The sequence below is a fragment of the Salmo salar genome, chromosome 25 (genome assembly GCF_965601325.2).
Source record: "Salmo salar chromosome 25, fSalSal1, whole genome shotgun sequence".
In the NCBI taxonomy this organism is placed as follows: domain Eukaryota; kingdom Metazoa; phylum Chordata; class Actinopteri; order Salmoniformes; family Salmonidae; genus Salmo; species Salmo salar.
In genome coordinates, this window is record NC_138315.1 from 23,925,986 (window position 1) to 23,953,466 (window position 27,481).

The window sequence follows — 27,481 nt, forward strand, 5'->3', positions numbered from 1 at the left end:
GAGGCCCTAATAAAGCCTGCCTCACTGTGTGCCTTTAGATTAGCTGTAATTCAATCAGAAAGGGAGAGAAGATTCAGAGACATTGGTTCTCACACACACGTACGCCACGCATGTACACACACACGTACACACACACACACACACACACCTCGCACACGCTTATCAGACACGCTCCTAAATGAAGTCTGTATATTCACATCAGTACTTTTTTTCGAAGAAAAGCGAGAGATACACACATGCGAGAACACAACCCGGGGCAGAAAGGGCTTTCACAAGAATGATTGACAACGACAACCTCCAGCGCTGAAAGGATCCACTTGCCTGCGTACATTTAGATGCAGAGATAAATACCAGAGCCTTTGTCAAGGCACGCAGCTCATTCAATCCAGCCCAACAGAGTTTTAAATTAAACCTGAATATCGTTCTTTTACCTCCAGCATGTTAAGAATATTAATATACTTATTATCTACCGTCAAACTAAGCTATTGTTTTTCTCTAGCGCCATAGAGCCAGCTGGTAAGAGGGGAGGGGTGCATTGGCAAATAAACCTCATCTTATTGCATTCATCTATGCATCAGGGAGGGATGAGGGATGATGATTCTGCCTAACGCAGCCCTGTTTTATAACTAAGTGCTGTCTGTCTTTTGACCCTAATTCGTGCTGAAGATTACAGAGAGGTAGCTAGCTAGCTATATGGATGGCCCTGTCCTGGCCCCCAGCCATGCAATTTGTACTAATTACAGCGATAGAGGAGTTAGTCCACTACGCAGCACTATTGCTCTCTTTCATTCTTTCTCTTCTCTCTCTCTTTCATTCTTTCTCTTCTCTCTCTCTTTCATTCTTTCTCTTCTCTCTCTTTCTTTCTCTCTTTCTCTCTCTCTCCCTGTCTCTCCTTCTCTTTCCCTCTCCTCTCCTCTCTGTCTTTGTCTTCTCTTTCCTCTCTCTCTCTTGCCCTCTCCCTCTCTCTTCTCCTCCTAATCCACTGCTCCTCTCTGATTTGTAGAATGAGTGCCGAAGGATAACTGCAAAGTGGCAGTCTTTATTACTGTCCGTTCAGCTTCATGTTTTATTTTCCTCTCGTTTTTCGTCATGGCCCAAGCGGATAGAGAGAGAGGGAAATAAACCCCTTCTTTTATTAATTGCTGCGGAGCGATGTCATTTTTTGAAATGAATGTGATTATTCAAGTTAAGGGAAGGAACCACTTGTTTGGAGGAGGGGACAGTGGTTATCCACATGGCCAAAACCACAGTATCAACATCAGTGTTGTAGTACTCGATTCCTGTCTCCAGACCACAGATTGAGGGTCTCTGACAATGAGGACTCATCATTTCTTTGCTAGACCAGCTGAGACCAGCGGAGTGAAAAACTCATCATCAGCTCCCATTCAGTCTGAGCATAAGAATTTCCTTGATTGGCTGGTAGGGAAGAGTGAGGGAAGTTGTTTGAAAGTTGAACGCTCACTATTAGTAAGTGGAGACTGGGGAAGTTGTAACATATTTAGTATTGTTTTCTAGTATAGACCTGTTTGGGTTAGTGATCATTAGTAGAGTGTCTCTCTATATCTCTCAGCATTCTGGCTGTCTAAAGAATCCATATGTTGTTCTGACTTATCAACACAGAAATACTGGACATTTTGAACTTTAATTATGGTGGCGATTTGACACAATTACAATCATGGTCTTGAATTGGACTTGCATTTTTCTGGTCTCGGTCTTGACTCGGTCTCGGAACCCTCACCCCCCTCCCGGTCTCGGTCTTGACTCGGTCTCGGACCCCTCACCCCCCTCCCGGTCTCGGTCTCACCCCCCTCCCGGTCTCGGTCTTGGTCTCGGTCTCACCCCCTCTCCGGTCTTGACTCGGTCTCACCCCCCTCCCGGTCTCAGTCTTGACTCGGTCTCACCCCCTCTCCGGTCTTGGTCTCGGTCTCACCCCCTCTCCGGTCTTGACTCGGTCTCACCCCCTCTCCGGTCTTGGTCTCGGTCTCACCCCCTCTCCGGTCTTGACTCGGTCTCACCCCCTCTCCGGTCTTGACTCGGTCTCACCCCCTCTCCGGTCTTGGTCTCGGTCTCACCCCCTCTCCGGTCTTGGTCTCAGTCTCACCCCCTCTCCTGGTCTTGGTCTTGACTCAGTCTCACCCCCCTCCTGGTCTCGGTCTTGACTCAGTCTCACCCCCCTCCTGGTCTCGGTCTTGACTCAGTCTCACCCCCTCCTGGTCTCGGTCTTGACTCAATCTCACCCCCTCTCCTGGTCTCGGTCTTGACTCAGTCTCACCCCCTCCCGGTCTCAGTCTTGACTCAATCTCACCCCCCTCCCGGTCTCGGTCTTGACTCAGTCTCACCCCCCTCCTGGTCTCGGTCTTGACTCAGTCTCACCCCCCTCCTGGTCTCGGTCTTGACTCAATCTCACCCCCCTCCTGGTCTTGGTCTTGACTCAATCTCACCCCCTCTCCTGGTCTCGGTCTTGACTCAATCTCACCCCCTCTCCCGGTCTCAGTCTTGACTCGGTCTCACCCCCTCTCCTGGTCTCGGTCTTGACTCAATCTCACCCCCTCCCGGTCTCAGTCTTGACTCGGTCTCACCCCATCCCGGTCTCAGTCTTGACTCGGTCTCACCCCCTCTCCTGGTCTCGGTCTTGACTCAGTCTCACCCCCTCCCGGTCTCAGTCTTGACTCAATCTCACCCCCCTCCTGGTCTCGGTCTTGACTCGGTCTCACCCCCTCCCGGTCTCAGTCTTGACTCGGTCTCACCCCATCCCGGTCTCAGTCTTGACTCGGTCTCACCCCCTCCCGGTCTCGGTCTTGATTCAGTCTCACCCCATCCCGGTCTCAGTCTTGACTCGGTCTCACCCCCTCCCGGTCTCGGTCTTGACTCGGTCTCACCCCCTCCCGGTCTCGGTCTTGACTCGGTCTCACCCCTCTCTGGTCTTGGTTTTGACTCAGTCTCACCCCCTCTCTGGTCTTGGTTTTGACTCGGACTCGATTTGCTCCAGTCTTGGTCTTGAACCAGTCTCCCTATAGGTGGTCTCGAACACAACACTGATCAACATTTCACATAAGCTCAACCATCACGCTAAGGTCAAAATGTTTTTGAAAATAATTTTTATCTCATTCATAACATTTGCTGTATGTACAGTATGGAATGTATTTGCTATTTCAAGGATTATCTCAACAACCCTCAGTGTCTGTCCTTCAAATGAAATTCCTGAAATGTGTTAGTACAGCTCACGCATATATGCACTGTGGCACTGTGTGTGTGTGTGTGTGTGTGTGTGTGTGTGTGTGTGTGTGTGTGTGTGTACGTGTACGTGTGCGTGCGTGTGCGTGTGTGTGTGTGTGTGTGTGTGCATGCGTATGTATGTATGTGCGTGCGTACGTACATCTCCCAGCTCATTCCCCTGTGTCTCCTCTCTGTCCTTTAGGGCAAGTTTCCCAGAGCCTCTCTCTGCAGTATGGTGGCTCATACTGCTGCCATGCCGGACGTGAAGGCCCCTCCGCCATGTGATTACCCCTCAGCGGGCTGCTCCCCCGGCCACGGCCCTGCGGGCTACACCTGCACCGCTGGACTCACCATGGACCTGGAGCCCTGCCTCAGCCTCACCGACCTGCCCCTTCCCCAACCCCTTTCTGGCTTCAGAGGCCACAGCGTACCCCCCTACCCTCCTTACCCAGGCCAGTGCCCCGTCATGCCCCGGTGTAACAGCAGTGCCCTGTTGACTAATCTTGGCCTCCGTTACTGCTCCACCAACAGTGTGCAGCACCCACCCAGGGGGCCTGACTCTGGGCTGGGGTTAGGGTCAGGGTTAGGCCTGGAGCCGGACCACGCAGGGCCCTGTGTGAACACTAACCCAGACAGCGGCACTAGACTCTACCGCAGCATGGAGAACCTGAACTGGAGTAATTCTGTGTCTGAACCAGGCCTCTACTCTTCCCCCTATAGCGCCCCCCACAGGGGCAGCATGGACAGTGAGTTCATCTTCCGCTGCACTGCCACCAGCCACTGGTACGATGGGTCCCCGGTGGGGACAGGGCCCCAGGGCTACAGTCCTGAGACCCTTGCCTTCTACCCCAATGCTCGTCTGAGGGGAGGTCTGGGGGGTCTGGGGAGGAAGGAGCTGCCCCTCTTCCCCCAGTGGCTGTTCCCCGGCGTGGATGACTGGGGGGTGAATGCTACCACCACCGCCAGGAAGGGGTTAAGGGAGAAGCTCCGCCTCCAGAGTGCCCGGGCAGCGGCAGAACCCCTAAAGCCTCTTCGACCGCAGATAACCCGAGGCAGTACCACTCCCATCCTGGGGGGGTGCTCAGAGAGGCACTCATCGCCCTACCAGGGGTACGTTGGGAAACCCCTGTGTGTCCGGCGCATCACCAGCCCTGAGGAAATCAAGAAAGAGGTTCTGAGACGCCTGCAGCTCCGCCGGCAGAACAGCACCCCGAACCTGGCCCTCCATGCCTCCCCTGATACCCCGCAGACCCCAGACATGACCAAGTCCTACACCACTGAGTCCATCTCTGTCGCTGGGAGTTGTGCAGAGATAATAGCCGAACACAAGAAACCCCCCATGGGCCGCCTGCACATCCCCACCTTTGAGGAGTTTAAGAGGATGAGGCAGAGAGAGGGAGAGGGTGGACAGACAGAGAGCCAGGGTAATGTCACTACAGTAACAGCTTCAATAAACCAACAGCCAGAGCCTGGTACTGGCAGTCAGACCCCAGGGATGGGCAGAGACTGTAAGACTCAGACAGCTCTATTGGGACAGAGAGACTCTCAGTCTCCCACTGTGGGACTGAAGGAGGAGAGGGAGAGCAATGAGAGGATAGGCAGTGGAGAGATGGAAGAGATGGGGAGCGGGGAGGGGACAAGCAGTGGAGAGGCCAGGCAGAGTGACAGCTCCCCTGGGGTTCCCCCACCACCACCCTGTCATCCAGACTTAAGAGCAGAGGAGAGGGTGATGGTGGTTGCGCCAGCTCCCACAGCCAGTGCTACCAACTCAGCCACTCCCATCTTTACCGGACCCACTCCCCATCCAACAACCAGCATCCAGACCACAGTCTCTACCATGGCTATATGTACCGGCCCTACTCCTCGCTCTCCCCTCCAGCCCTCCAGTCAGACACAGGGGGAGGGGACCATGGACCATACCCAGGCCCAAGTCAGCAGGCCCAGTGTGGAGCTCAGTGTGCCGAGGCCCTCCTCAGTCCCCTTCCCTCCTCCACGCAGGGAGAGTGCTGAGGGCCCCTCCAGCTGCTGCCCAGCCCTGCTCCTCGACAGGACTGACCTCTCCAGCTACGGAGCCAAGATCTACAAGATGAAGGATGGCTTTATCGGATCAGCCCTGGACCTCATCAAGAAGAGGTTAGTAAGAAGGTAGAGTTAGGGCTAGATGTCATGGTCAATACGATCATCAATGGGCTTCAGTATTGCACAATATTGTACAGTAATGAGCTGTTTATCTATCTCAGTTTGACTCGTTATCTTGCACTACTTTGTGGACGTTATATGCATACTCAGATGAAAGGTACAATTCTAAATGAAATGCAATTGGACCTTAGCCATGTAAAGAAATCATTAACTAGAAAACCCATTTATTTAGTAGTTTGTCAATCTGTGTAGTCTTCATTTAAGATGAACACACTTTTGACAAAAAGCTTGTTTTGAAATCTTGTAAAGCTCTTTGATGGCTAAATTGAATCGCATGGGTCCCAGCAAACATGACCCCATTGGCCCATGTGGGTATTCGGTGGGTAAGGTGGGCACGGGTTAGCCCACAACAAGCCCACATCAGAGCCCAACACGGGCTAGCCCACACCAGCCCGACACGGGGTAGCCCACCCCATCCCAACAGGGGCTAGCCCACACCAGCCCAACACAGGCTAGCCCACACCAGCCCAACACAGGCTAGCCCACACCATCCCAACAGGGGCTAGCCCACCCCATCCCAACACAGGCTAGCCCACCCCAGCCCGACACGGGCTAGCCCACACCAGCCCAACACAGGCTAGCCCACACCAGCCCAACACAGGTTAGCCCACCCCATCCCAACAGGGGCTAGCCCACACCAGCCCAACACGGGCTAGCCCACACCAGCCCAACACAGGCTAGCCCACCCCATCCCAACAGGGGCTAGCCCACACCAGCCCAACACGGGCTAGCCCACACCAGCCCAACAGGGGCTAGCCCACACCAGCCCGACACGGGCTAGCCCACACCAGCCCAAAACAGGCTAGCTCACACCAGCCCAACACAGGCTTGCCCACACCAGCCCAACACAGGCTAGCCCACACCATCCCAAAACAGGCTAGCTCACACCAGCCCAACACAGGCTAGCCCACACCATCCCAACACAGGCTAGCCCACCCCATCCCAACAGGGGCTAGCCCACACCAGCCCAACACGGGCTAGCCCACACCAGCCCAACACGGGCTAGCCCACACCAGCCCGACACGGGCTAGCCCACACCAGCCCAAAACAGGCTAGCTCACACCAGCCCAACACAGGCTAGCCCACCCCATCCCAACAGGGGCTAGCCCACACCAGCCCAACACAGGCTAGCCCACCCCATCCCAACAGGGGCTAGCCCACACCAGCCCAACACAGGCTAGCCCACACCATCCCAACAGGGGCTAGCCCACACCATCCCAACAGGGGCTAGCCCACACCAGCCCAACACAGGCTAGCCCACCCCATCCCAACAGGGGCTAGCCCACACCAGCCCAACACAGGCTAGCCCACCCCATCCCAACACAGGCTAGCCCACCCCATCCCAACAGGGGCTAGCCCACACCAGCCCAACACAGGCAAGCCCACCCCATCCCAACACAGGCTAGCCCACCCCATCCCAACAGGGGCTAGCCCACACCAGCCCGACACAGGCTAGCCCACCCCATCCCAACAGGGGCTAGCCCACCCCATCCCAAAAGGGGCTAGCCCACCCCAGCCCAACACAGGCTAGCCCACCCCATCCCAGCAGGGGCTAGCCCACACCAGCCCAACACAGGCTAGCCCACACCATCGCAACAGGGGCTAGCCCACCCTATCCCAACAGGGGCTAGCCCACACCAGCCCAACACAGGCTAGCCCACCCCATCCCAACAGGGGCTAACCCACACCAGCCCAACAGGGGCTAGCCCACCCCATCCCAACAGGGGCTAGCCCACACCAGCCCAACACAGGCTAGCCCACACCAGCCCAACAGGGGCTAGCCCACACCAGCCCAACAGGGGCTAGCCCACACCATCCCAACAGGGGCTAGCCCACCCCATCCCAACAGGGGCTAGCCTACCCCAGCCCAACAGGAGCTAGCCCACCCCATCCCAACAGGGGCTAGCCCACACCAGCCCAACACAGGCTAGCCCACCCCATCCCAACAGGGGCTAGCCCACACCAGCCCAACACAGGCTAGCCCACCCCATCCCACCAGGGGCTAGCCCACACTATCCCAACAGGGGCTAGCCCACACCAAGCCCAGCTAGAGGCGGGGGCTCATTAGAATATTTGGGAGTGTGGTTTGCACACAGTTCTTTTTGTACAACCGTTATTGAGTTTGCTCTAACTGTTTAAGTGTTCTGTTGTGTGATGCCCAATTTTTCTTTATCTTGTACACTGCCAATGATAAAGTCTTTAAAAATACATAAATAAGTGCATGTGATATGTGAGAAACTTAACATTTTCTCTTGTAAAAAATATACTGAACAGAAATATTAACACAACATGCAACAATTTCAATGATTTTACTGAGTTACAGTTCGTATAAGGAAATCAGTCAATTGAAATAAATTCATTAGGCCCTAATCTATAGATTTCACATGACTGGGCAGAGGTGCAGCCATGGGTGGGCCAGGGAGGACATAGGCCCAGTCAATCAGAATGAGTTTTTCCCCAATAGCTTTATTACAGACAGAAATACTCCTCAGTATCATCAGCTGTCCGGGTGGCTGGTCTCAGACGATTCCACAGGTGAAGAAGCCGAATGTGGAGGTCCTGGGCTGGCGTGGTTACACATGGTCAGCGGTTATGAGGCCGGTTGAACGTACAGCCAAATTCTCTAGAACGATGTTGGAGGCGACTTATGGTAGAGAAATTAACATTAAATTATCTGGCAACAGCTCTGGTGGACATTCCTGCCGTCAGCATGCCAACTGCACGCTCCCTCAAAACTTGAGACATCTGTGGCATTGTGTTGTGTCACCAAACTGCACATTTTACAGTGGCCTATAATTGTCCCCAGCACAAGGTGCTCCTGTGAAATGATCATGCTGTTTAATCAGCTTCTTGATATGCCACACCTGTCAGGTGGATGGATTATCTTGGCAAAGGAGAAATGCTCACTGACATGGATGTAAACAAATTTGTGCACAAAATTGGAGAGAAATAAGCTTTTTGTGCGTATGGAACATTTCCGGGATCTTTTATTTCAGCTCATGAAACATGGGACCAACACTTTACATGTTGCGTTTATATTTTTGTTCAGTATATCTGTATGATAGTAACAACTTTGTTGTCTTTCTGATACGATCTATTATGTTCCCTTGATACCTTTAAGGCTTGAAAATAATGCAATTTATGCATTGAATTAAATTGTAATAAATGTATTAAATGAATTCCTATTAAATAGAAAAAGCGCATCGTCCCAATGTGGGCAGCCTACATGGGGCCAATATTTTAGCCCACATTGGGCTCACATCGTGCCAATGTGGGCATGTTTGCTCGGAAAAGATGGGCATATTTCAGACAAAGTGAGTGCTGCCTTCACCAGATATGGGCTGGCCACACTGGGCAAATGCCGTGGAGTTGATGAGCATAGGCTCATTGGCCCAATGTTGGCAGCCTACATAGGGCCAATATTTTAGCCCGCATTGGGCCCACATCATGCTGGGGTGTGCTGTAGTGTGCTGTAGTGTTTTTCTGCAGGGGCGACATTAGTGTTAGTGTTGGTATTGATTAATCACAGCTTATTGTGAACAGTTGTTGGAGCAGACAGGTTTGGCTACCAGAGGAGACTGTTGTGGCTGTGCCAGGGTCTCCCATTTCCAGTCTGACACATCATCTCCATAGCAGACCTACGTGGGTTCAAATAGGATCTGTAATCTTTCACATACTTTAAGGGTTTGTCTTCAGCCTGATGGATAGGGTATGCACTTTTGGACTATTCCATTGTTTCCATTGCGCTAGGGTAGTTCCAACAAGGACGACTAAATACCATTTGAACCCAGGTCTGATCCATATACTCACCTCACAGGACAGCCAGCTGATTGGCACCTCTGATTGGCAGCTCCACACTTCCCCTCCTCTCACTGTGGCAGCTGGTTTGGCACACTGTTTGTCATGCCCTGATCTGTTTCACCTCTCGTTGTGCTTATCTCCACCCCCTCCAGGTGTCGCCCATCTACCCCATTATCCCCTGGGTACTTATACCTGTGTTCTCTGTTTGTCTGTTGCCAGTTCGTCTTGTTTGTCAAGTCAACCAGCGGTTTGTTTCTCAGCTCCTGCTTTTCACCAGTCTCTCTTTTCTCGCCCTCCTGGTTTTGCCTGTCCTGACTCTGAGCCTGCCTGCCTGACCACTCTGCCTGCCCTTGACCCTGAGCCTTCCTGCCGTCTGGGGCCTTTGCCCCTACTCTGGATTACCGACCCCTGCCTGCCTTGACCTGTTGTTTTCCTGCCCCTGTTGTTGTAATAAACATTGTTACTTAAACACAGTCTGCACTTGGGTCTTACCTGAAACGTGATACTGCTTGCTAAACAGATGAAGACTTCAGTCTGGTGTGGTTCGGCAAATCAAGGAGAGACATAAAGCCTGCTTTGGCATTGTTCATAGGCTTACAACCTGGCATCACCCAGGCCAGCACACAACATTAGACTCAGACAGGCACATGTAGCCTCAGACATGGCTGTAGACTCCTATGGTATCTAACAGCCATACCCAGTGAACATTACTGGTTGAAAACACCTCATTTCATTGGCAAAAATTGTTTAAATGACATATTTTCGACCAGTTTTGCTCACTGGGATAGGATTCTACAACCATGTCTCAGGACAAGATGCAGTGGACTAGAGAAGAAGAGTTATAGGACTGTAAGTGTCAGTGGTGACTATGAGAGAAATGGATAGCCTTGTATTCTTCTGTCTCTCATGTCATAAATGGCTCTCTCCCTGACAGTCAAAGTCAGGGTGCTCCTCTGTGCTTGTTCCCACCCATATATATCACTGTGTCCCTCACCTCTCTCAGACAGTGCTATGGGGTGATGGATGATACAGACTGCGGACTGAACTGCATGATACCACAGAAGATATATTATATAGGTGGTGTGTTCACCAGATAGGAAAGCTATGTGATGTACTGTACATTCAAATTTTACACTCCTCACACGTTGGACATGGGACATAGGGACCGGAGGACAAGGGACCGGGGGAGGTTTAATAGTTTTTCATCCCCATGCTTAGGAATTGCTAGAATTTTTGAGGTAGCTTTTACCAAGTGTATTAATACATGTATGTAGGCAATTTTACTAATATACAGTATGTTCATATTCTAACACAAAATGTATTCTTAATGGGTTTTAATATGACCTCCGTTACAAAGCCGTGATCTTTGTGAATATTGTAATAGTATAAAGTTGGTAATTCAAAATGAATCATTTTCTATTGTTATACGTGCACCCCGAGGGTCTAGTTTTAACGACTCTGTTTCTCTCGGCTCCATTAAACAAGTCTTGTGTTAGCGCTTGTCTGTGTCCCATACAGACTTACGATCACCATGGTTATCGAACTGTGGCTAGTCTGATGGGTTTTTCACCAGGCAATTACAATACTGGAATTTACACCTGATGGGATGGTGGAGCAGGAATCTATTAACAGTGGGAAGTTCTAGAACAGTGCTCTTGGGTGTGCTTAGTGTGCATTAAGATGTGGTTGCCCTTGCTCTCTCCTCATGACAAATACACAGGTTAGGTTTTGGTGTGTTGTTTTTTTCATGGCCTTTAATATTTAAAGACATTAACAGATAGATTACAGAGTCACCATCCATGTTTAGAATATACAGTATGGATTCCTTATGAACAAACATCATATAGCTGGAGCGACTATATACTAATTTTAATATCACAGTGTACCGCAGGCAGAGAGAGGTGATATATCATACACAGTCCATGAGCTAATAAATTACGTTTCAGGTTATTACCCCACATGAATCATCTACAGCCTGACAGGTAATATTTGGAAGGAAAGGTTTTAATGAAAGTTATTCCAGCTGGAAGGAAGGATACGCACCAGCCTCTGGTTTTATTGCCTCTTTCTGGCAATATTCCCTACATCAGGGTTCCCTAATAGGCGGCCCGCATGCCAAATTTAGCACACAGGTGATTTTATTGGGCACAGAAAAGACTGTAAAATCACCAGGAAATCATCTCAAAGTTATTTTAATTTAGGAAATCTGCTCTCACAAATTTCCACACATAAACAGAGGCATATGTGATGATATTCCAATGTAATCAACGTTTGAAATTTCAAATACTATATCTGTTTTGGATTCTTGAGGTCAGTTTGCACTGTACAAATTATTTGTAACTATGTATAATGTAATTGGGGACCCCTGCCCTACATAGTGCACTACTTTTGACCAGAACCATATGGGAATAGGGTGCTATATAGGGAATAGGGTGCCATTTGGGACATAGCTCTAAAGAAGGGCCATATTAATTATTCATTTTATGCCCATGGCACCAAAGAGTTTGCTTTGTTGCATTTTAAAGATTTCAAAACCTTAGCAAATGCTAGTGAGTGTTGCTAGTGTGTAGGTCAGTTGGTGTGTGTGTGCGCGCGTGCGTGTGTGTGCGTGCGCCGGTGTGTGTTACTGATGGGAAGTTCGGCTTTTTTTACTGACTCTGATCTTTTCAAGTCGTTCAGTCAAAAGAACGAATCCTTCGACTTATTTCATTCATTTGAGACAGTAATGCCCAGAGCACGCAGGACCCCCTACCGGCGAACAATGAACTGAAAACTCAAAACAGTCATGATTCTACAAGCCTCTCGTTCACCTCATTCAACATAAAAGGCGCGGCATGTTCAAAGTACGGAGCTCATTTTGACCTCTGCATACCTCCGGAGGCTCCGCTATTGTGTCACCCCCTCCATACATTGGCTTTAAGGGGCTTATTGGAGCTGTTATTTGAATCTGAGACTTGTAAACGAGTGCTTTAAACAATGTACATTTGTTCATTACGAGGCATACAGATACAATTATTTCTTGGTACATTTGAAACAAGGTCTAGTTGTGGCTGCAACCGGACTAGATTGTGAACGACTCTTGGCGGAATGCATTGCTTGACTGCCGTGAGTGAGGGTGATTGATAAGCACAATATTAATCGCAAACTGCAGCACCCCAAATGGTTCGTTCTCGAGTTCGAGTTTGTTGAGCAGAGGTTGTGTATGTTTTGGCTCTACAAAGCTATGTCCGTCATAACGTTCAATAATCAATTAACTGCATTCATTCTTGCACCATGCGATCAATTACCAGTTCTAAACATGTATTTTTTTCTCAATCCTACCTGCAGCATGATCTATTTTGCCTGCGCGCCGGAGGAGCGCATATTAAAGGCTCTGTATGGTCAATCTTAAGTCTGAAGTGGCCGTACAGTATTAACTGCGATGCAGCCTCTGACGTCAGGGCTTTCATACTTATTGCGCTTAGCAGAGCAGAGCTATTGTGAAGGAAGTTGTCAAGGAAGTGTGTTTGTATCGGATGTACCGCCCCCACCTACCGTCAACCAATCATGTCAATGTGGAGCTACAACATTTGAAAGGCACACCGTGATGCGGTACAGAGCTTGATTTGGCCTCTGCGTACCTCCGGAGGCTCCACGATTGCATCACACTCTTCATACGAAGCCTTCAACCACATTTTTGGATCAAGCATAAATTGGCTATTTTTTTAATGTATTTTCTTTTTTTCTACAAACAAACAAATACAAAAACAGTGTAAAGCATAAAAACATTGATCATGACATCCAGACATATCCTCCAACATAGCAAACAGTCAAACAGTATCTCACAAGCTACAACACTGAACTAAATGGGTTCACAAGCATAATTCATCTCCTCTCAGTCTTAGAAACATGACATAAAACGCATCCAGCTTCTAGAATTGTCGTTTCTACCAGTGATCCTAGCAAGTATTTGTTCATAAAATGCTACCTCCAACATTGATTCTATCCACTGTTTCAGAGTAGGAGTGGCATGAACCATACTGTAGCTGCTGTAACCATACCACAGTGATCAGTGCAAATTCCTCATTTGTTACATTAGGTAACTCTGTTCTATCGCCTAAGACATATTCTCGGTGAAACTGGAATTGTTAACCCCAACCATTCCTCCAGCTATTTCAAAACATCCTTCCAAAAAGGTAGCACTAATGTTGCGTGTAAAAATGTCCCAGTGTCTTTTTGGCATTTCCAATACAAAGAACTGTTGGTCAGCCACATCTTATGAAGCCTTGTTGGAGTCCAATAAAACCCATGTAGTATCATATATTGAGTAAGTTTCCCCCTGGCTTCCCTTATGTTCCTCCCTGTCACGGCTTTCTTCGTCGGAGGACGATATAGCGAAATCGTCGTCCGAAAAGGTGGACCAATATGCAGCAGAGTTGGTGTTCATTTTCTGAATTTATTAACAAATGTTGAACACGGGAAAAACAAGAAAATAATAAGCACGACAAATGACAGTTTTGCAGGCTGACAAAAAACACACAATGCAAAAACAATCTCCCACAAAATACAAGACAAACACACCCAACTAATAAGAGACTTCCAATCAAAGGCAACACCAAACAGCTGCCTTCAATTGGAAGTCCCCCCCAATTAACTCATAGAAACACACTCACTAGACTACACATAGAAATACATAAACATAGACCATAACTCAAAACCCAGAAATAATAAATCAAACGCCCTCCTAACTAACACACCACCCCGAACCACATAAAACAAATACCCTCTGCCACGTCCTGACCAAACTACAATAACAATTAACCCTTATACTGGCCAGGACGTGACACTCCCTGAGTTGGACAAGATCTTCAACCAGGTATCATCCTCAATTTCACACTTAAGGTCAATTTGCCATATTGTTCTGATGTTTTCACAGTCTTTACTCTGCAGATGACTAAATATTGAGGAAGAAAAGTCTGCTTTATGTTTGGGTAATTCTGTCAGGGATTTCTTCGTCGTCAGACGATATGGCGAAATCATCGTCAGAAAATGAAGACCAATATGCAGCAGAGTTGAGATTTTAAGATTGAACATTTAATAAACTCAAAAACGAACATACAAAAATAACAAAACGAACTCACGATTTACAGCCAGTCCTGTTATGCTCACTCACGCTAAACAAGAAACAATCTCCCACAAATACACAGGCAAACATACCCAACTAATATAGGACTTCCAATCAAAGGCAACACCACACAGCTGCCTTCAATTGGAAGTCCACCCCAATTAACTCAACATAGAAACAGATTACCTAGACTAAACATAGAATTACATAAACAAGGAACAGTGCCCAAAAACCCCGGAATACATAAATCAAATGCCCTTTTAGAAAAAACGCCACCCCGAACCACATAAACCAAATACCCTCTGCCACGTCCTGACCAAACTATATTAACAATTAACCCTTATACTGGCCAGGACGTGACAAATTCCAAATACTCTGCTATTGGGTTCTTTCCTGGATGTTGTTGACAGCCGGTTAACAAACATTCTCTCAATTGTAAAGATTTCCAGAAATGTCCCTTGTCTCCTACATCACATTTTTGTACCAAATCTGAGTATGACATTAAAACATCTTCATTGTACAGATCACCTATAGTATGAATTCCTTTCATTAGCCAAAGCTTCCAGTACACAGACTTCTTTCCTATCCGTAGCCTAGGATTGTGCCACAATGATGAGTATCCTTGTTATAGATGTGAAATTCCACATATCTTGTGTTCTGTTCTCCACACCTCTTTTGAGTGTAACAAAATTGGGTAGGGAGTTTCAACAAACCTGTCCCCTATAAGACTATGTGACAGAGTATCAACAGGGGTGAAAATATAACTTAGTTCACACTCTATTGTTATCCAATCCAAGCCAGCATCCCTTTTTCCCCAATGCTTTTCCAATTTAGCCATTTCAAATGATAAATTGTACAATTTAACATATGGTAAAGCCAAGTCTCATGCATCCTTTGGTGAGCACATCTTCTTTATATTAATCCTTGGTTTTTTCCTATCCCACAAAAAGTATTTTGTTAATTTGTCATATTGTTTAAAATACCGGTCTGGAATATTCTGTGACTTGACTTTAACATTAATCTGAGGACTGTTATTTATGTAATTAACTAACTATGTTTGATTGTTACCCGATTAAATTAATCATGTAACGATTAACTCATTAGGATCTGGGGCACCACGAGAGCGGTTATTTTAAAGAGTTACCATCTCCCGAATTAAACTCTAAAAGGTCTTTAGCTATCACATCTATAAACAGTCAATTTATTAATCATAACCTCATATCATATCACCATTCTGAATAGTTGTAATCTCCTTGCATCTGCAAAAACCCGAGCCTTATTTATTATTTAGTACTACACAAATTGGTTTAATTATTTATTTACTAGCTAATTAAATGGGAACACAGGATAAACATACATACTCTGCACCGGTTATTGACTGGAGACAGAATACGCTGAAAACAGGTCCCTAGCGGAATGACAACAACATGGATACTTGTTAAAGAAGAGATGGAGAGGGAGAGAGGGACAGAGACACTTAACATTGCCGGATTCAGAAACTACTCTCACCAACACTAACCATATACTTTACACACAAACCGCCGCCCGCTTTGAGAAAGAAATCATGAATTTATTTACGTGAAATGCCTGGGTTTGCCGGGGATCTCTCAGTGAATGGGGCAGCCGTGGAAAGGGGGTTGGACCTTTTTGCGGCACGCTTGTAAGGCACTGATTGTCCGAAATGGTTCCAACAACTCTTCTACTGTTGTCCTTCTTCATAGTTGTCCGGTATCCGGTGACTTGTCGTGTAGTCTTGAACAGAACTACAGAGTTGATTTTCCTTCCATTCGCTATTGAAGATGCTTATTTGAAGATAGGCTAGCCATCTGTATTGATGGTTCCCGAATGGGGTAATGAGAGTAGTGTAATACGATGGTTTGAGCAGAGTAACAGGATGGTCCTACTTCAATTCACTTTCGAAGATACTTCATGCTTTTTCTGGTACGCTGTGTTAATTCGTAACCCATCATTTACACCTTTTGCTCAAAAGGGGCGCTTCTGGCAGGCTGGCACAACTCCTGAACTCACTTCGGGCGGTGATTACTCACTGTGCAAAGTTATGGAAAACAATTATCTCTTATAACTTCTCAAATCACATCCCTCTCTTAACAAAAACACTTTCATAATTTTTCATAGTACATGCTCAGCCTACATCTATGTACTGGGTATACTTTCCAAGTTACAGTATTTCCTTTATAAAATTTTTATGACATCATAAAATAACAAACAAAATGATATTAGTGTTCTGTAGATCGCCTTCGACCATTCCCCACGTTCTACATTAGAAATATTGTTCCAGTATTTGCTTTTGAACGTGTTAGAGTTTCAGCAGTAAATAAAGGTCTGTTGAGACAAAGCACAGTCCTTTGGTGAATTTGGAGAGCTCAGGCCTGGATCTTCTCCGGATCTTCTCTCTTGATTTACAACAGGACGTGAGTGTCAATCACCACGACTTCTATCCTCCTCCTCCTTCTGGACATCAGAACAGCGATTACTCACCACGAACTGGCAGAAGCTTTTTTTCCCTTTAACGAGTCCAACGAGCCTGACGTGAACAACATACTGCTTTTCTGGGAACAGGCCCAAATCCCCGTCATGTGCGTGAAGAGAAGATGGAGAAAAAGAGGACGGAGGTCGGGCTGCCTTCTGAGAATTTGTAGGTGATCAAATAAACTCCCACTGCCTTCTGTTCTACTAGCTAACATGCAATCATTGGAGAATAAAATCGACGACCTACGAGGAAGATTAAACTACCAACGGGACATTAAAATCTATAATTCCTTATGCATCACGGAGTCGTTGCTGAACGACGACATTATCAACATAGAGCTGGAAGATTATACGCTGTATTGGCAGGATAGAACAGTGGCGTCTGGTAAGACAAGGGGGGGCGGACTATGTATATAAGTAAACAACAGCTGGTGCACGATATCTAAGGAAGTCTCAAGGTTTTGCTCGCCGGAGGTAGAGTATCTCATGATAAGCTGTAGACCACACTATCTACCTAGAGAGTTTTCATCTGTATTTTTTGTAGCTGTCTACAGACCACCACAGACCGATGCTGGCACTAAGACCACATTCAAAGAGCTGTATTCTGCCATAAGCAAACAGGAAAATGCTCATCAGGAGCCGGCGCTCCTAGTGGCAGGGGACTTTAATGCAGGGAAACTTAAATCCATTTTTATCACATTTCTATCAGCATGTTAAATGTACAACAGAGGGAAGAAAACTCTAGACCAACTTTACTCCACACACAGAGACACGTACAAAGCTCTCCCTCGCCCTCCATTTGTCAAATCTGACCATAATTCTATCCTCCTGTTTCCTGCTTACAAGCAAAATTAAAGCAGGAAGCACCAGTGACTCGGTCAATAAAAAAGTGGTCAGATGAAGCAGATGCTAAGCTACAGGACTGTTTTGCTAGCACAGACTGGAACATGTTCCAGGATTCTTCCCGATGGCATTGAGGAGGACACCACATCAGTCATTGGCTTCATCAATAAGTGCATCGATGACGTCATCCCCACAGTGACCGTACGTACATACCCCAACCAGAAGCCATGGATTACAGGCAACATCTGCACTGAGCTAAAGGCTAGAGCTGCCGCTTTCAAGGAGCGGGACTCTAACCCAGAAGCTTATAAGAAATCCCGCTATGCCCTCCGACGAACCATCAAACAGGCAAGCATCAATACAGGACTAAGATTGAATTGTACTACACCGGCTCCGATGCTCATCGGATGTGGCAGGGATTGCGAACCATTACAGACTACAAAGGGAAGCACAGCCGAGAGCTGCCCAGTGACATGAGCATACCAGACGAGCTAAACTACTTCTATGCTTGCTTCGAGGTAAATAACACTGAAATATGCATGAGAGCACCAGCTGTTCTGGACGACTGTGTGATCACGCTCTCCGCAGCCAATGTGAGTAAGACCTTTAAACAGGTCAACATTCACCAGGCCACAGGGCCAGATGGATTACCAGGGCGTGTACTGCGAGCATGCGCTGACCAACTGGCACGTGTCTTCACTGACATTTTCAACCTCTCCCTGTCCGAGTCTATGATACCAACATGTTTTAAGCAGACCACCATAGTCCCTGTGCCCAAGAACACTAAGGTAATCTGCCTAAATGACAACAGACCCGTGGCACTCACGTGCGTGCTCAGTCCCCTCCTGTACTCCCTGTTCACTCATGATTGCACGGCCAGGCACGACTCCAACACCATCATTCAGTTTGCCGATGACACAACAGTGGTAGGCCTGATCACCGACAACGACGAGACAGCCTATAGGGAGGAGGTCAGAGACCTGGCCGTGTGGTGCCAGGACAACAATCTCTCCCTCAACGTGATCAAGACAAAGGAGATGATTGTGGACTGCAGGAAAAGGAGGACCGAGCACGCCCCCATTCTCATCAATGGTGCTGTAGTGGAGTAGGTTGAGAGCTTCAAGTTCCTTGGTGTCCACATCACCAACAAACCAACATGGTCCAAGCACACCAAGACAGTCGTGAAGAGGGCACGACAAAACCTATTCCCCCTCAGGAGACTGAAAAGATTTGGCATGGGTCCTTAGATCCTCAAAAGGTTCCTACAGCTGCACCATCGAGAGCGTCCTGACTGGTTGCATCACTGCCTGGTATGGCAACTGCTCGGCCTCCAACCGCAAGGCACTACAGAGGGTAGGAAGTACGGCCCAGTACATCACCGGGAAGAAGCTTCCTGCCATCCAGGACCTTTGTACCAGGTGGTGTCAGAGGAAGGCCCTAAAAATGTTCAAAGACTCCAGCCACCCTAGTCATAGACTGTTCTCTCTGCTACCGCACAGAAAGCGGTACCGGAGCACCAAATCTAGGTCCAAGAGGCTTCTAAAACAGCTTCTAGCCCCAAGCCGTAAGACTCCTGAACATATAATCAAATGGCTACCCAGACTATTTGCATTTCCCCCCCTTTTACGCCGCTGCTACTCTCTGTTATTATCTATGCATAGTCACTTTAATAACTCTACCTACATGTACATATTACCTCAATTACCTCGACTAACCGGTGCCCCCCACATTGACTCTGTACCGGTACCCCTTGTATATGGTCTCGCTATTGTTATTTTACTGCTGCTCTTTAATTACTTGTTCCTTTTATTTCTTATTCATATTTTTTTTAACTGCTCAGTGAATAGCAGGATGAATATCAATTTTCATAAAATCATTGAAACACACTGTTTATCTCTTTCAATGACGTCACCATCGTATTGCCCTTTATTGATGGAATTACATTAGAAGTGTTCTGCATTTTTTGTTGTCTTGCTAGTAGCCTGCCTGTCATCTCACCTCCCTCATAAAAACAGGTTCTAAGTCTAAACAGTGCATATTCTGCCTTTTTTTATACATTTCGTGCAACTGAAATGTATATTTGCAGGCAGTTTGAAATGTGCTATCTGTGAAATGTCTTGCCAAATCCCTTTCCAGGCCACATATCTCAGATTCTAATCTTTGTACTGCTTCAGCCCCTTCTCTCTTCTTTTTGGACGCATGTGCTATTATTTTCCCTCTAATATATGCTTTAGAGGTTTCCCATTCTGTGGAAACCTTTTCAGTTGACCCTATGTTGATTTCAAAAAAGGATCTAAGATCATCTGCTTGTGATTGGGTAAATATCTCATCTTGTAATAGAATGATGTTGAGTCTAAATCTATCCTTCCTCACATTTTCGGAGTTTATATCAACATGTAACACTACTATAGCATGATCTGTGAGGGCAATGGGCCCAATCTTGCAATCAATCACATTATTAACCATGAAATTAGATATCAAGAAGAAATCTATTCTGGAGTGTGTTATGACAGTGAGAGAAAAAAGTATGTTCTCTATCATTAGGATGGACTAATCTCCATATGTCTCTAAGGCCCATATCTTCTACTAGCATATGTATTGCAAGTCTATACTTTGGCGTGGAGTTACTTGTACATTTACTTCTATCAATCATATTGTCCATTACTTGGTTAAAGTCTCCAGGAAGGACGATCTGCCCCTCCATATTTCCCGGTATATTTGACCTCATAATCTGGGTCCTCCTTGTTTTATGTTGCATAACACTACCTTAATCCCATTTATAAGAGCCTCGATGCAGATAAGGCAGCCAAATTCATCAGAGTGTTGCTTCAAAATTTGGAAATTAAGTATTTTGTTAATCAGAATAATCACCCCATTTTGTTTGGAATTAAATGAGCTATGATAAACTTCTGCAACCCAGCCTACTCTAAATTTCAGTGCCTCTGTATCTGTTAAATGTGATTCCTGTATGAACGCAATATCTGCGTGTTTAGATTTTAAATATGTCAAAATTGTTTTCCTCTTCTTGGTTACCACAACCATTTATATTCCAAGAGATTATGTTTACATAACCATTAGCCATATTTGCACTGAGTAGTTATAGCCTGTGAGCGTGGTGTCCCATTTAACACTCGTGACAACTCTAATGAACATCATTATATAACATTATATATGCTCCAGCTGTACAATAAAACAGTGTAAATAAACGTAGAAAACCAATCCCAAAATAAAACAAAGCAACTAGGAACGTAACGTTGCTTCTCGATGAGTCAATCATCACAGAACTGTCTTTGATGCTGCAGAAGATAACCTGCAGTCTCAACTCAAAATTCCTTATGGGCCGTTTCCTCTACCTCTCGTACCTTGTCCCGGGCTGTAGATCGTAGGAAGCGGATGAGAACCGTTCTCAGGGGTCTATTCTTGTCAGGCATGGTTAAAATACGATGGGTTTGTTAAATTTTGAACTTCGTGCCTGTCATCAAATCCTTCTGCGATGATTTTCTGAGTTAGAGAGGGAGGCTTCAGAAAGGGACACCACAGAGTTGTGTAACTACCAACTAAGAGGACAAATTATGCAAATTCACAGAGTAGATGTTATTCTACATGACAGACCAGAGATAGATGGGAGTACAGCAGGTTAAATGAGGCTAGAGAGACAGGGTTTGTGAAATAGTGTAGGGCCGTGATGTGAGATGAGAAGACAAAGCAAATACACCAGGGATCGGCAACTGGCAGCCCCCCTTTTGTAGGCCCGTGGACCAATAATAATATATTAATATATATTTTTTTTAAATGGGGGGGACTCAGTCGGGGTCTCAACATTCTGTTGAGAATTAGAATAATAGATTACACAAGGCGCAATTTAGAAATTTGGTTGTGCATCAGCAGTCAATCAATTGGCACATGTCAGCAAATATTTTTTTGATTGGTAAATTAGTCTCGCGTCCAGCTACAGTGCCTTCGGAAAGTATTCAGACCCCTTGACTTTTTCAAAATTTTGTTACGTTACAGCCTTATTCTAAAATGGATTAAATAAAAATAAAAACTCAGCAATCTACACACAATACCCCATAATGACAAAGCGAAAACAGGTTTTTAGATTTGTTTGCAAAACAGAAATACCTAATTTACATAAGTATTCAGTAAACCCTTTGTTATGAGACTCGATATTGAGCTCAGGTGCATCCTGTTTCAATTGATCATCCTTGAGATGTTTATATTACTTGATTGTCCCTGAGAACACAGTGGCCTACATCATTCTTAAATGGAAGAAGTTTTGAACCACCAAGACTCTTTCTAGAGCTAGCCGCCTGGCCAAACTGAGCAATCGCGGGAGAAGGGCCTTGGTCAGGGAGGTGACCAAGAATCCCAGAGTTCCTCTGTGGAGATGGAAGAACCTTTCAGAAGGACAACCATCTCTGCAGCACTCCACCTGTTTCATGGTAGAGTGGCCAGACTGACCCACTCCTCAGTGAAGCATGGTGGTGGCAGCATCATGCTGTGGGGATATTTTTCAGTGGCAGGGACTGGGAGACTAGTCAGGATATAAGCAAAGATGAACAGAGCAAAGTACAGAGAGATCCTTGATGAAAACCTGCTCCAGAGCGCTCAGGACCTGAGACTGGGGCGAAGGTTCACCTTCCAACAGGACAACGACCCTAAGCACACAGCCAAGACAACGCAGGAGTGGCTTTGGGACAAGTCTCTGAATGTCCTTGAATGTCCCAGCCAGAGCCCGGACTTGAACCCGATCGAACATCCCTGGAGAGACCTGAAAACACCTGTGCAGCAACGTTCCCCATCCAACCTGACAGAGCTTGAGAGGATCTGCAGAGATGAATGGAAGAAACTCCCCAAATACATGTGTGCCAAGATTGTAGCGTCATATCCAAGAAGACTCGAGGCTGGTATCGCTGCCAAAGGTGCTTCAACAAAGTACTGAGTAAAGGGTCTGAATACTTATTTAAATGTGATATTTCATTTTTATATATATATATAAATTAGCAAAAATGTCTAAAATCCTGTTTTTGCTATGTCATTATTGGGTACTGAGTGTAGATTGATGATGAATAAATAAAAAATGTATAAAAACTATTTAATTATTTTAGAATATGGCGGTAACGTAACAAAATGTGGAAAAAGTCAAGGTCTGAATACTTTCCGAAGGCACCGTATCTAAACTTGTAGTAACCATGTTCGAATTACCGACCGGCCTGGGGCCCATTGATCATCAGTTATCATATTAAAAACTGCAAACATTTCTCTCCACCCCATGGCAAAATGTGTAGAATTGCAGGAAATTAGCTGTAAAACTGCACATTTTTCTCTCCACCCCATGGCAGAATGTGTAGAATTGCAGCAAACTTGCTTTAAAACGGCAACATTTTCTCTACGCCCCGTGGCAAAATGGGCAGAATTGCAAGGAATTTACTTCAAAACATATTTTTTTCCCTCTTCACTGTCACGTGGGGGGCCGCTAAAATGTTTTGCTTGCAAGGAGGGGGGTGGGTATGGATGTGGGTACGCAGACCCACGAGCCACTGCGGCCCCTCATGAGTTCCGTCAAAATTGCCCATCCCTGAAATACACAAACATGATGTAAATAATGACTTTCACACTGATGATTGACGGAAATGAATAAAATGTAGACTATTGCAAATTCCTAGGGTACAGTTTACATCCCTGGCCAAATAGCTAGGCTATTTTCTTGCCAGGAGAGATACATTTAAATGGAGCTTTGGGAAGGATATTGTGATTTTTCTTCTCCATTGTCTGTATAGTGCATTCAATCACAATGTGACGCGAACGGACACCATGATTGTGGCAGGCAGACTGATCTGTTCTAATGTTCATTCAGCAGCTAGCTCATACTGTCTGTGTGTGTGTGCATGTGTGCGTATGTGTGTATGCATGCCCACATACATGCATGTCTATGTGGAGAGAGCTCAGGAGCAGGCAATGTCCCTGGGTGCGCACACACACGGCTGACACATGCTCGGAGCACGGCTGGTCGGCACACAAAGGAACCAGAGGCAGATGTGTGATGCATGTAGAGTGATGGGAGGCAGTATCTTGCCATCCTGCCCTGTGGTCCAGGAGTTCAGGTGTTAATGGGAATTGATGCGTCAAATTACCCAGCCCAAGAGCCCCTCTGCTGGGGAGAGAAGAAGGAGAGGAGGGGGAGAGGTCCCTGGAGGGGTGGAGAGGAGGAGGAAGGAGGGGGAGAGAGGGAAGGGAGGAGGAGGGGGAGGTCTGATGAAACTGAATGATTTGGATGGTGGGAGGAGAGGAGAGAGGTGCCAGGAATCATAATTCTATCCTCTGCCATTCTGCCGTCTCTAACACCCCTCATCTCTTCCCCTCACTCCCTCTCTCTTTCTTTCTCTCTATCCTTTCTCTCTCCCTCTCTCTCTCCTCTCTTTTTTCCCTCTCCCCCCCGTCCTTCTCTGTCTCCAGCTGCAGTGCAGAGATTGCAGCGGCGGAGGCCCCCGTCAGGCTGTCAGGTGACCAGGACGAAAGCACTGACATCACCGCTCCCCCACCGGACTGTCACTCCTCTGCTGTTTCCATGACAACCACGACGGCCTGCGGAGCGGAGTCTTGCGACAAGCCTGAAGCAGGAGGAGCAGGAGGAGAGGAACTAGCTGCAGAATGTGTAAGGAGAATCTCTCTCTCTCCCTCTCTCTCTTTCTGTCTCTCACTCACTCAACATGCTGGGGATAGCAGTGGGCTGAAGCACGCACACAGACAGGGGAATGTGAGGATGGTTAGGGAAGAACAGAACAGAATAGAGGGATTGCGTATCCAGGCAGGCAGGCGGACCACACACACACACACACACACACACACACACACACACACACACACACACACACACACACACACACACACACACACACACACACACACACACACACACACACATTCACAGCCAGGCAGGCAGGCAGAGGTATGTGATGAGCCCCTGACAACTGCAGGCATGCAGGCATGCAGCTCCAGCCTCAGTCTCAGCGTCTTCCTCCCAGCTCAGCTCAGCTCTGCATCTGCCTGGGAACAGGAATCAGCAGAGAGGGAGGATTGAAGAGCAGGTTCATGGTGGTAACTAACTGGGCTTCTTCATCTAATCTTTGTGCTGTGCTGCTCTGCTGGCTCGGCTGTCTGTCTGGTCCTCTCTGTGTGAAACAACGCAGCTACCCAGACGCTAGCCGTCCGTCAGTAGCTGTCGGTGCATTGTGTTCATTTCTGCTATAATCCGAGCAACACGTCTTAGCCTCTGCTGGGGTTGAGGTTACAGCAGCAGCATCGATAGCCAGGGTCGTTGGGTTTATGGCCGTCATGTATTTTGTATGAGGAAGGATGCTATAGGTGAGAACGAATGCTAACGTTGTATATGCCACCATTGCTTTTTGCTCATAGTCATTGTTGCTGTTGCATGCACTGTTTATTAAATGCATGGAGAAGGGCTGTGCATGTTTCCAGCAATGGCCAACCGCAATTCATTAGTACCCGCATCGAACTGCGTCATTAATTGTTCTGTGCGATACTAGAGCCTTAGATATGTGTCTTATTTCCCATCCTCGTTTTGTTTGAATATGAAAACTTACCCCAATGCCCTTTTATCCACAGCAATGTTGTTTATCATGTAATGGTCTGCAGCTATCTGTTGTTTATCAAGCTGATGCTAGGAACCACAGAATCTAGACATTAGCAGTTTGGGGGCCGATCAATGATGATCTGTCAATCAATGAGCTGCTATCACTCAATGCTGTCAATCGCCTAATGATGCTGAATGTGCGTCTGTAGAGAGTTGAGGGGTCAGGGGTGAGGGTTCAGCGGTTACGAGTCAGTCTGATGACCTTTCACCTGATCCATAGTTCCATACTGAGGCCCACCATGAATAATTTGACAGACACCAACGCAATCCACCCAATCCATTCTTGAACAGCACCCAGCATTGGTGCCATTGTGTCAGGCTGTTATGTGTTGTTGGGAAATTCCATTGTTTATCTAAAAAGGATAGACTTGTCCTGTTGTCTCTGCTATTTGGGATATTTTCTACAACCTCAAAGGATTCCCTTGCATTCCTATTCCCTAGAATTGCTATTCCATTCCAAGGCTCCCCAAGTAATTCCGTGAAGGAAACAGATACAGATATGTGCCCTTGGTCGGTCGGTCAGTCTGTCTGTCCGTCTGTCCGTCTGTTGGTCTGTCTGTCAGTCTGAGTTGGTCTGTCTGTCAGTCTGAGTACATGCAACATTGAGAGCCTCTCAGAGTCAAAGCTGTCATGTTTAAAGTACAGTCTGTGTCTCAGGATATTAAACACCATTTAATTTGTCAAACCAACCAGGTTCAGAATGGATTAATATCTGTTGCAGTTCAGCCCATGATGGCACCATTAACAGGGGTAGTCTATGCTACAGAGAATGCTCTCTCAGGCCCCTGAGTGTATGATACAGTAAACCCACTTCCTATAGCCTCTCACATGATGCTTACATCTCTCTCTCTGTCTCCCTCTCTCTATCAACACTGACCATGCCTCTTTCAGCCAATAGCAGATGACATGTACAGTTGATTGACTGGTGTGTTTCTCCAATCAGCTTAACTCTGGCCTGGGCTGCAGGCGCTCCAGCTCAGACGCAGCCTATGAGCCGGCCGAGTCGGTGAGGGCCCAGCGCGAGTGCCGCCTCCGGCCCCACTACAGCGACCCCATGCCGGCCGATGCCACCAAGCGCAAACAGCTGGAGATGAAGATCGCTGCAGCTGCATGCCTCCACAGCCAGCGTCGGGACAGGGACAGTGGTGAGTGGAGCTACATATCAAACATCCCTGTCTAGCCCATATCAAACATCCCTGTCTAGCCCATATCAAACATCCCTGTCTAGCCCATATCAAACATCCCTGTCTAGCCCATATCAAACATCCCTGTCTAGCCCATATCAAACATCCCTGTCTAGCCCATATCAAACATCCCTGTCTAGCCCATATCAAACATCCCTGTCTAGCACATATCAAACATCCTTGTTCAGCCCATATCAAACATCCCTGTCTAGCACATATCAAACATCCCTGTCTAGCCCATATCAAACATCCCTGTCTAGCACATATCAAACATCCCTGTTCAGCCCATATCAAACATCCTTGTTCAGCCCATATCAAACATCCCTGTCTAGCCCATATCAAACATCCCTGTGTAGCACATATCAAACATCCCTGTTCAGCCCATATCAAATCAACAGTCCAACTTCATCATAATCACACATTATCCTCAGTCTTTATCCAATAGTCTTTCCTAACACAAGCCTCTCTTCGTGTGTTAATTCCTCTGACAACGCACCATTCCACAAAACTACCCACACAAGTCATCACACACATCCTTCTCATCCTACTTACTGTTTGGGCAGTCTTCTCTGCGGCTTTGTCTGGCATGGAGCCCATGTTGTACAGTCTAACAATGAGCCAGGTTAAGAAACCAAAACCCACATGAACCCAACCTCAGGCTGCCCAAAACGTTATTGTTCTTGGCTATGACCTCACTTACTCTCTCTAAAGTGCTGGCCTCAGCTTTACATTATGGACCTCAACACTGCAGTGTGACTGTCTTTCTGCTATTGAAACATTCTGAATCACTAGGCTCATATTTAGAGCCTCAGCCCCCCTCTCTGTTCTCCTCAGATTGTGTTCAGGGCAGCCAGCTGAATCACTGTAAAGGAGCTAGCTATCGCATGTGATTTTAGATGGCAATCTTCAGAGGCCCTTACACTAACTTAGCCTGACATTTTAAGATTGGGCCTGTTTTGAAGAGTAGGAGCCTACAGGTATTGTCTCTTC

General features: G+C 46.9%; 1 protein-coding gene across 2 annotated transcripts in view; it reads left to right on the forward strand.

Annotated features, from left to right (window-relative positions):
* Positions 1-27,481, forward strand: part of LOC106586423 (uncharacterized) — an 80,766-nt gene that overhangs the window by 46,807 nt on the left and 6,478 nt on the right. For both annotated transcript variants that reach the window (XM_014173658.3, XM_014173659.3), the window contains exons 3-5: positions 3,419-5,349; positions 24,110-24,308; positions 26,251-26,452. In XM_014173658.3, coding sequence (XP_014029133.2) covers positions 3,449-5,349; positions 24,110-24,308; positions 26,251-26,452 — 2,302 coding nt within the window. In that variant the 5' untranslated portion in view covers positions 3,419-3,448. The remainder of the gene's footprint in view (positions 1-3,418; positions 5,350-24,109; positions 24,309-26,250; positions 26,453-27,481) is intronic.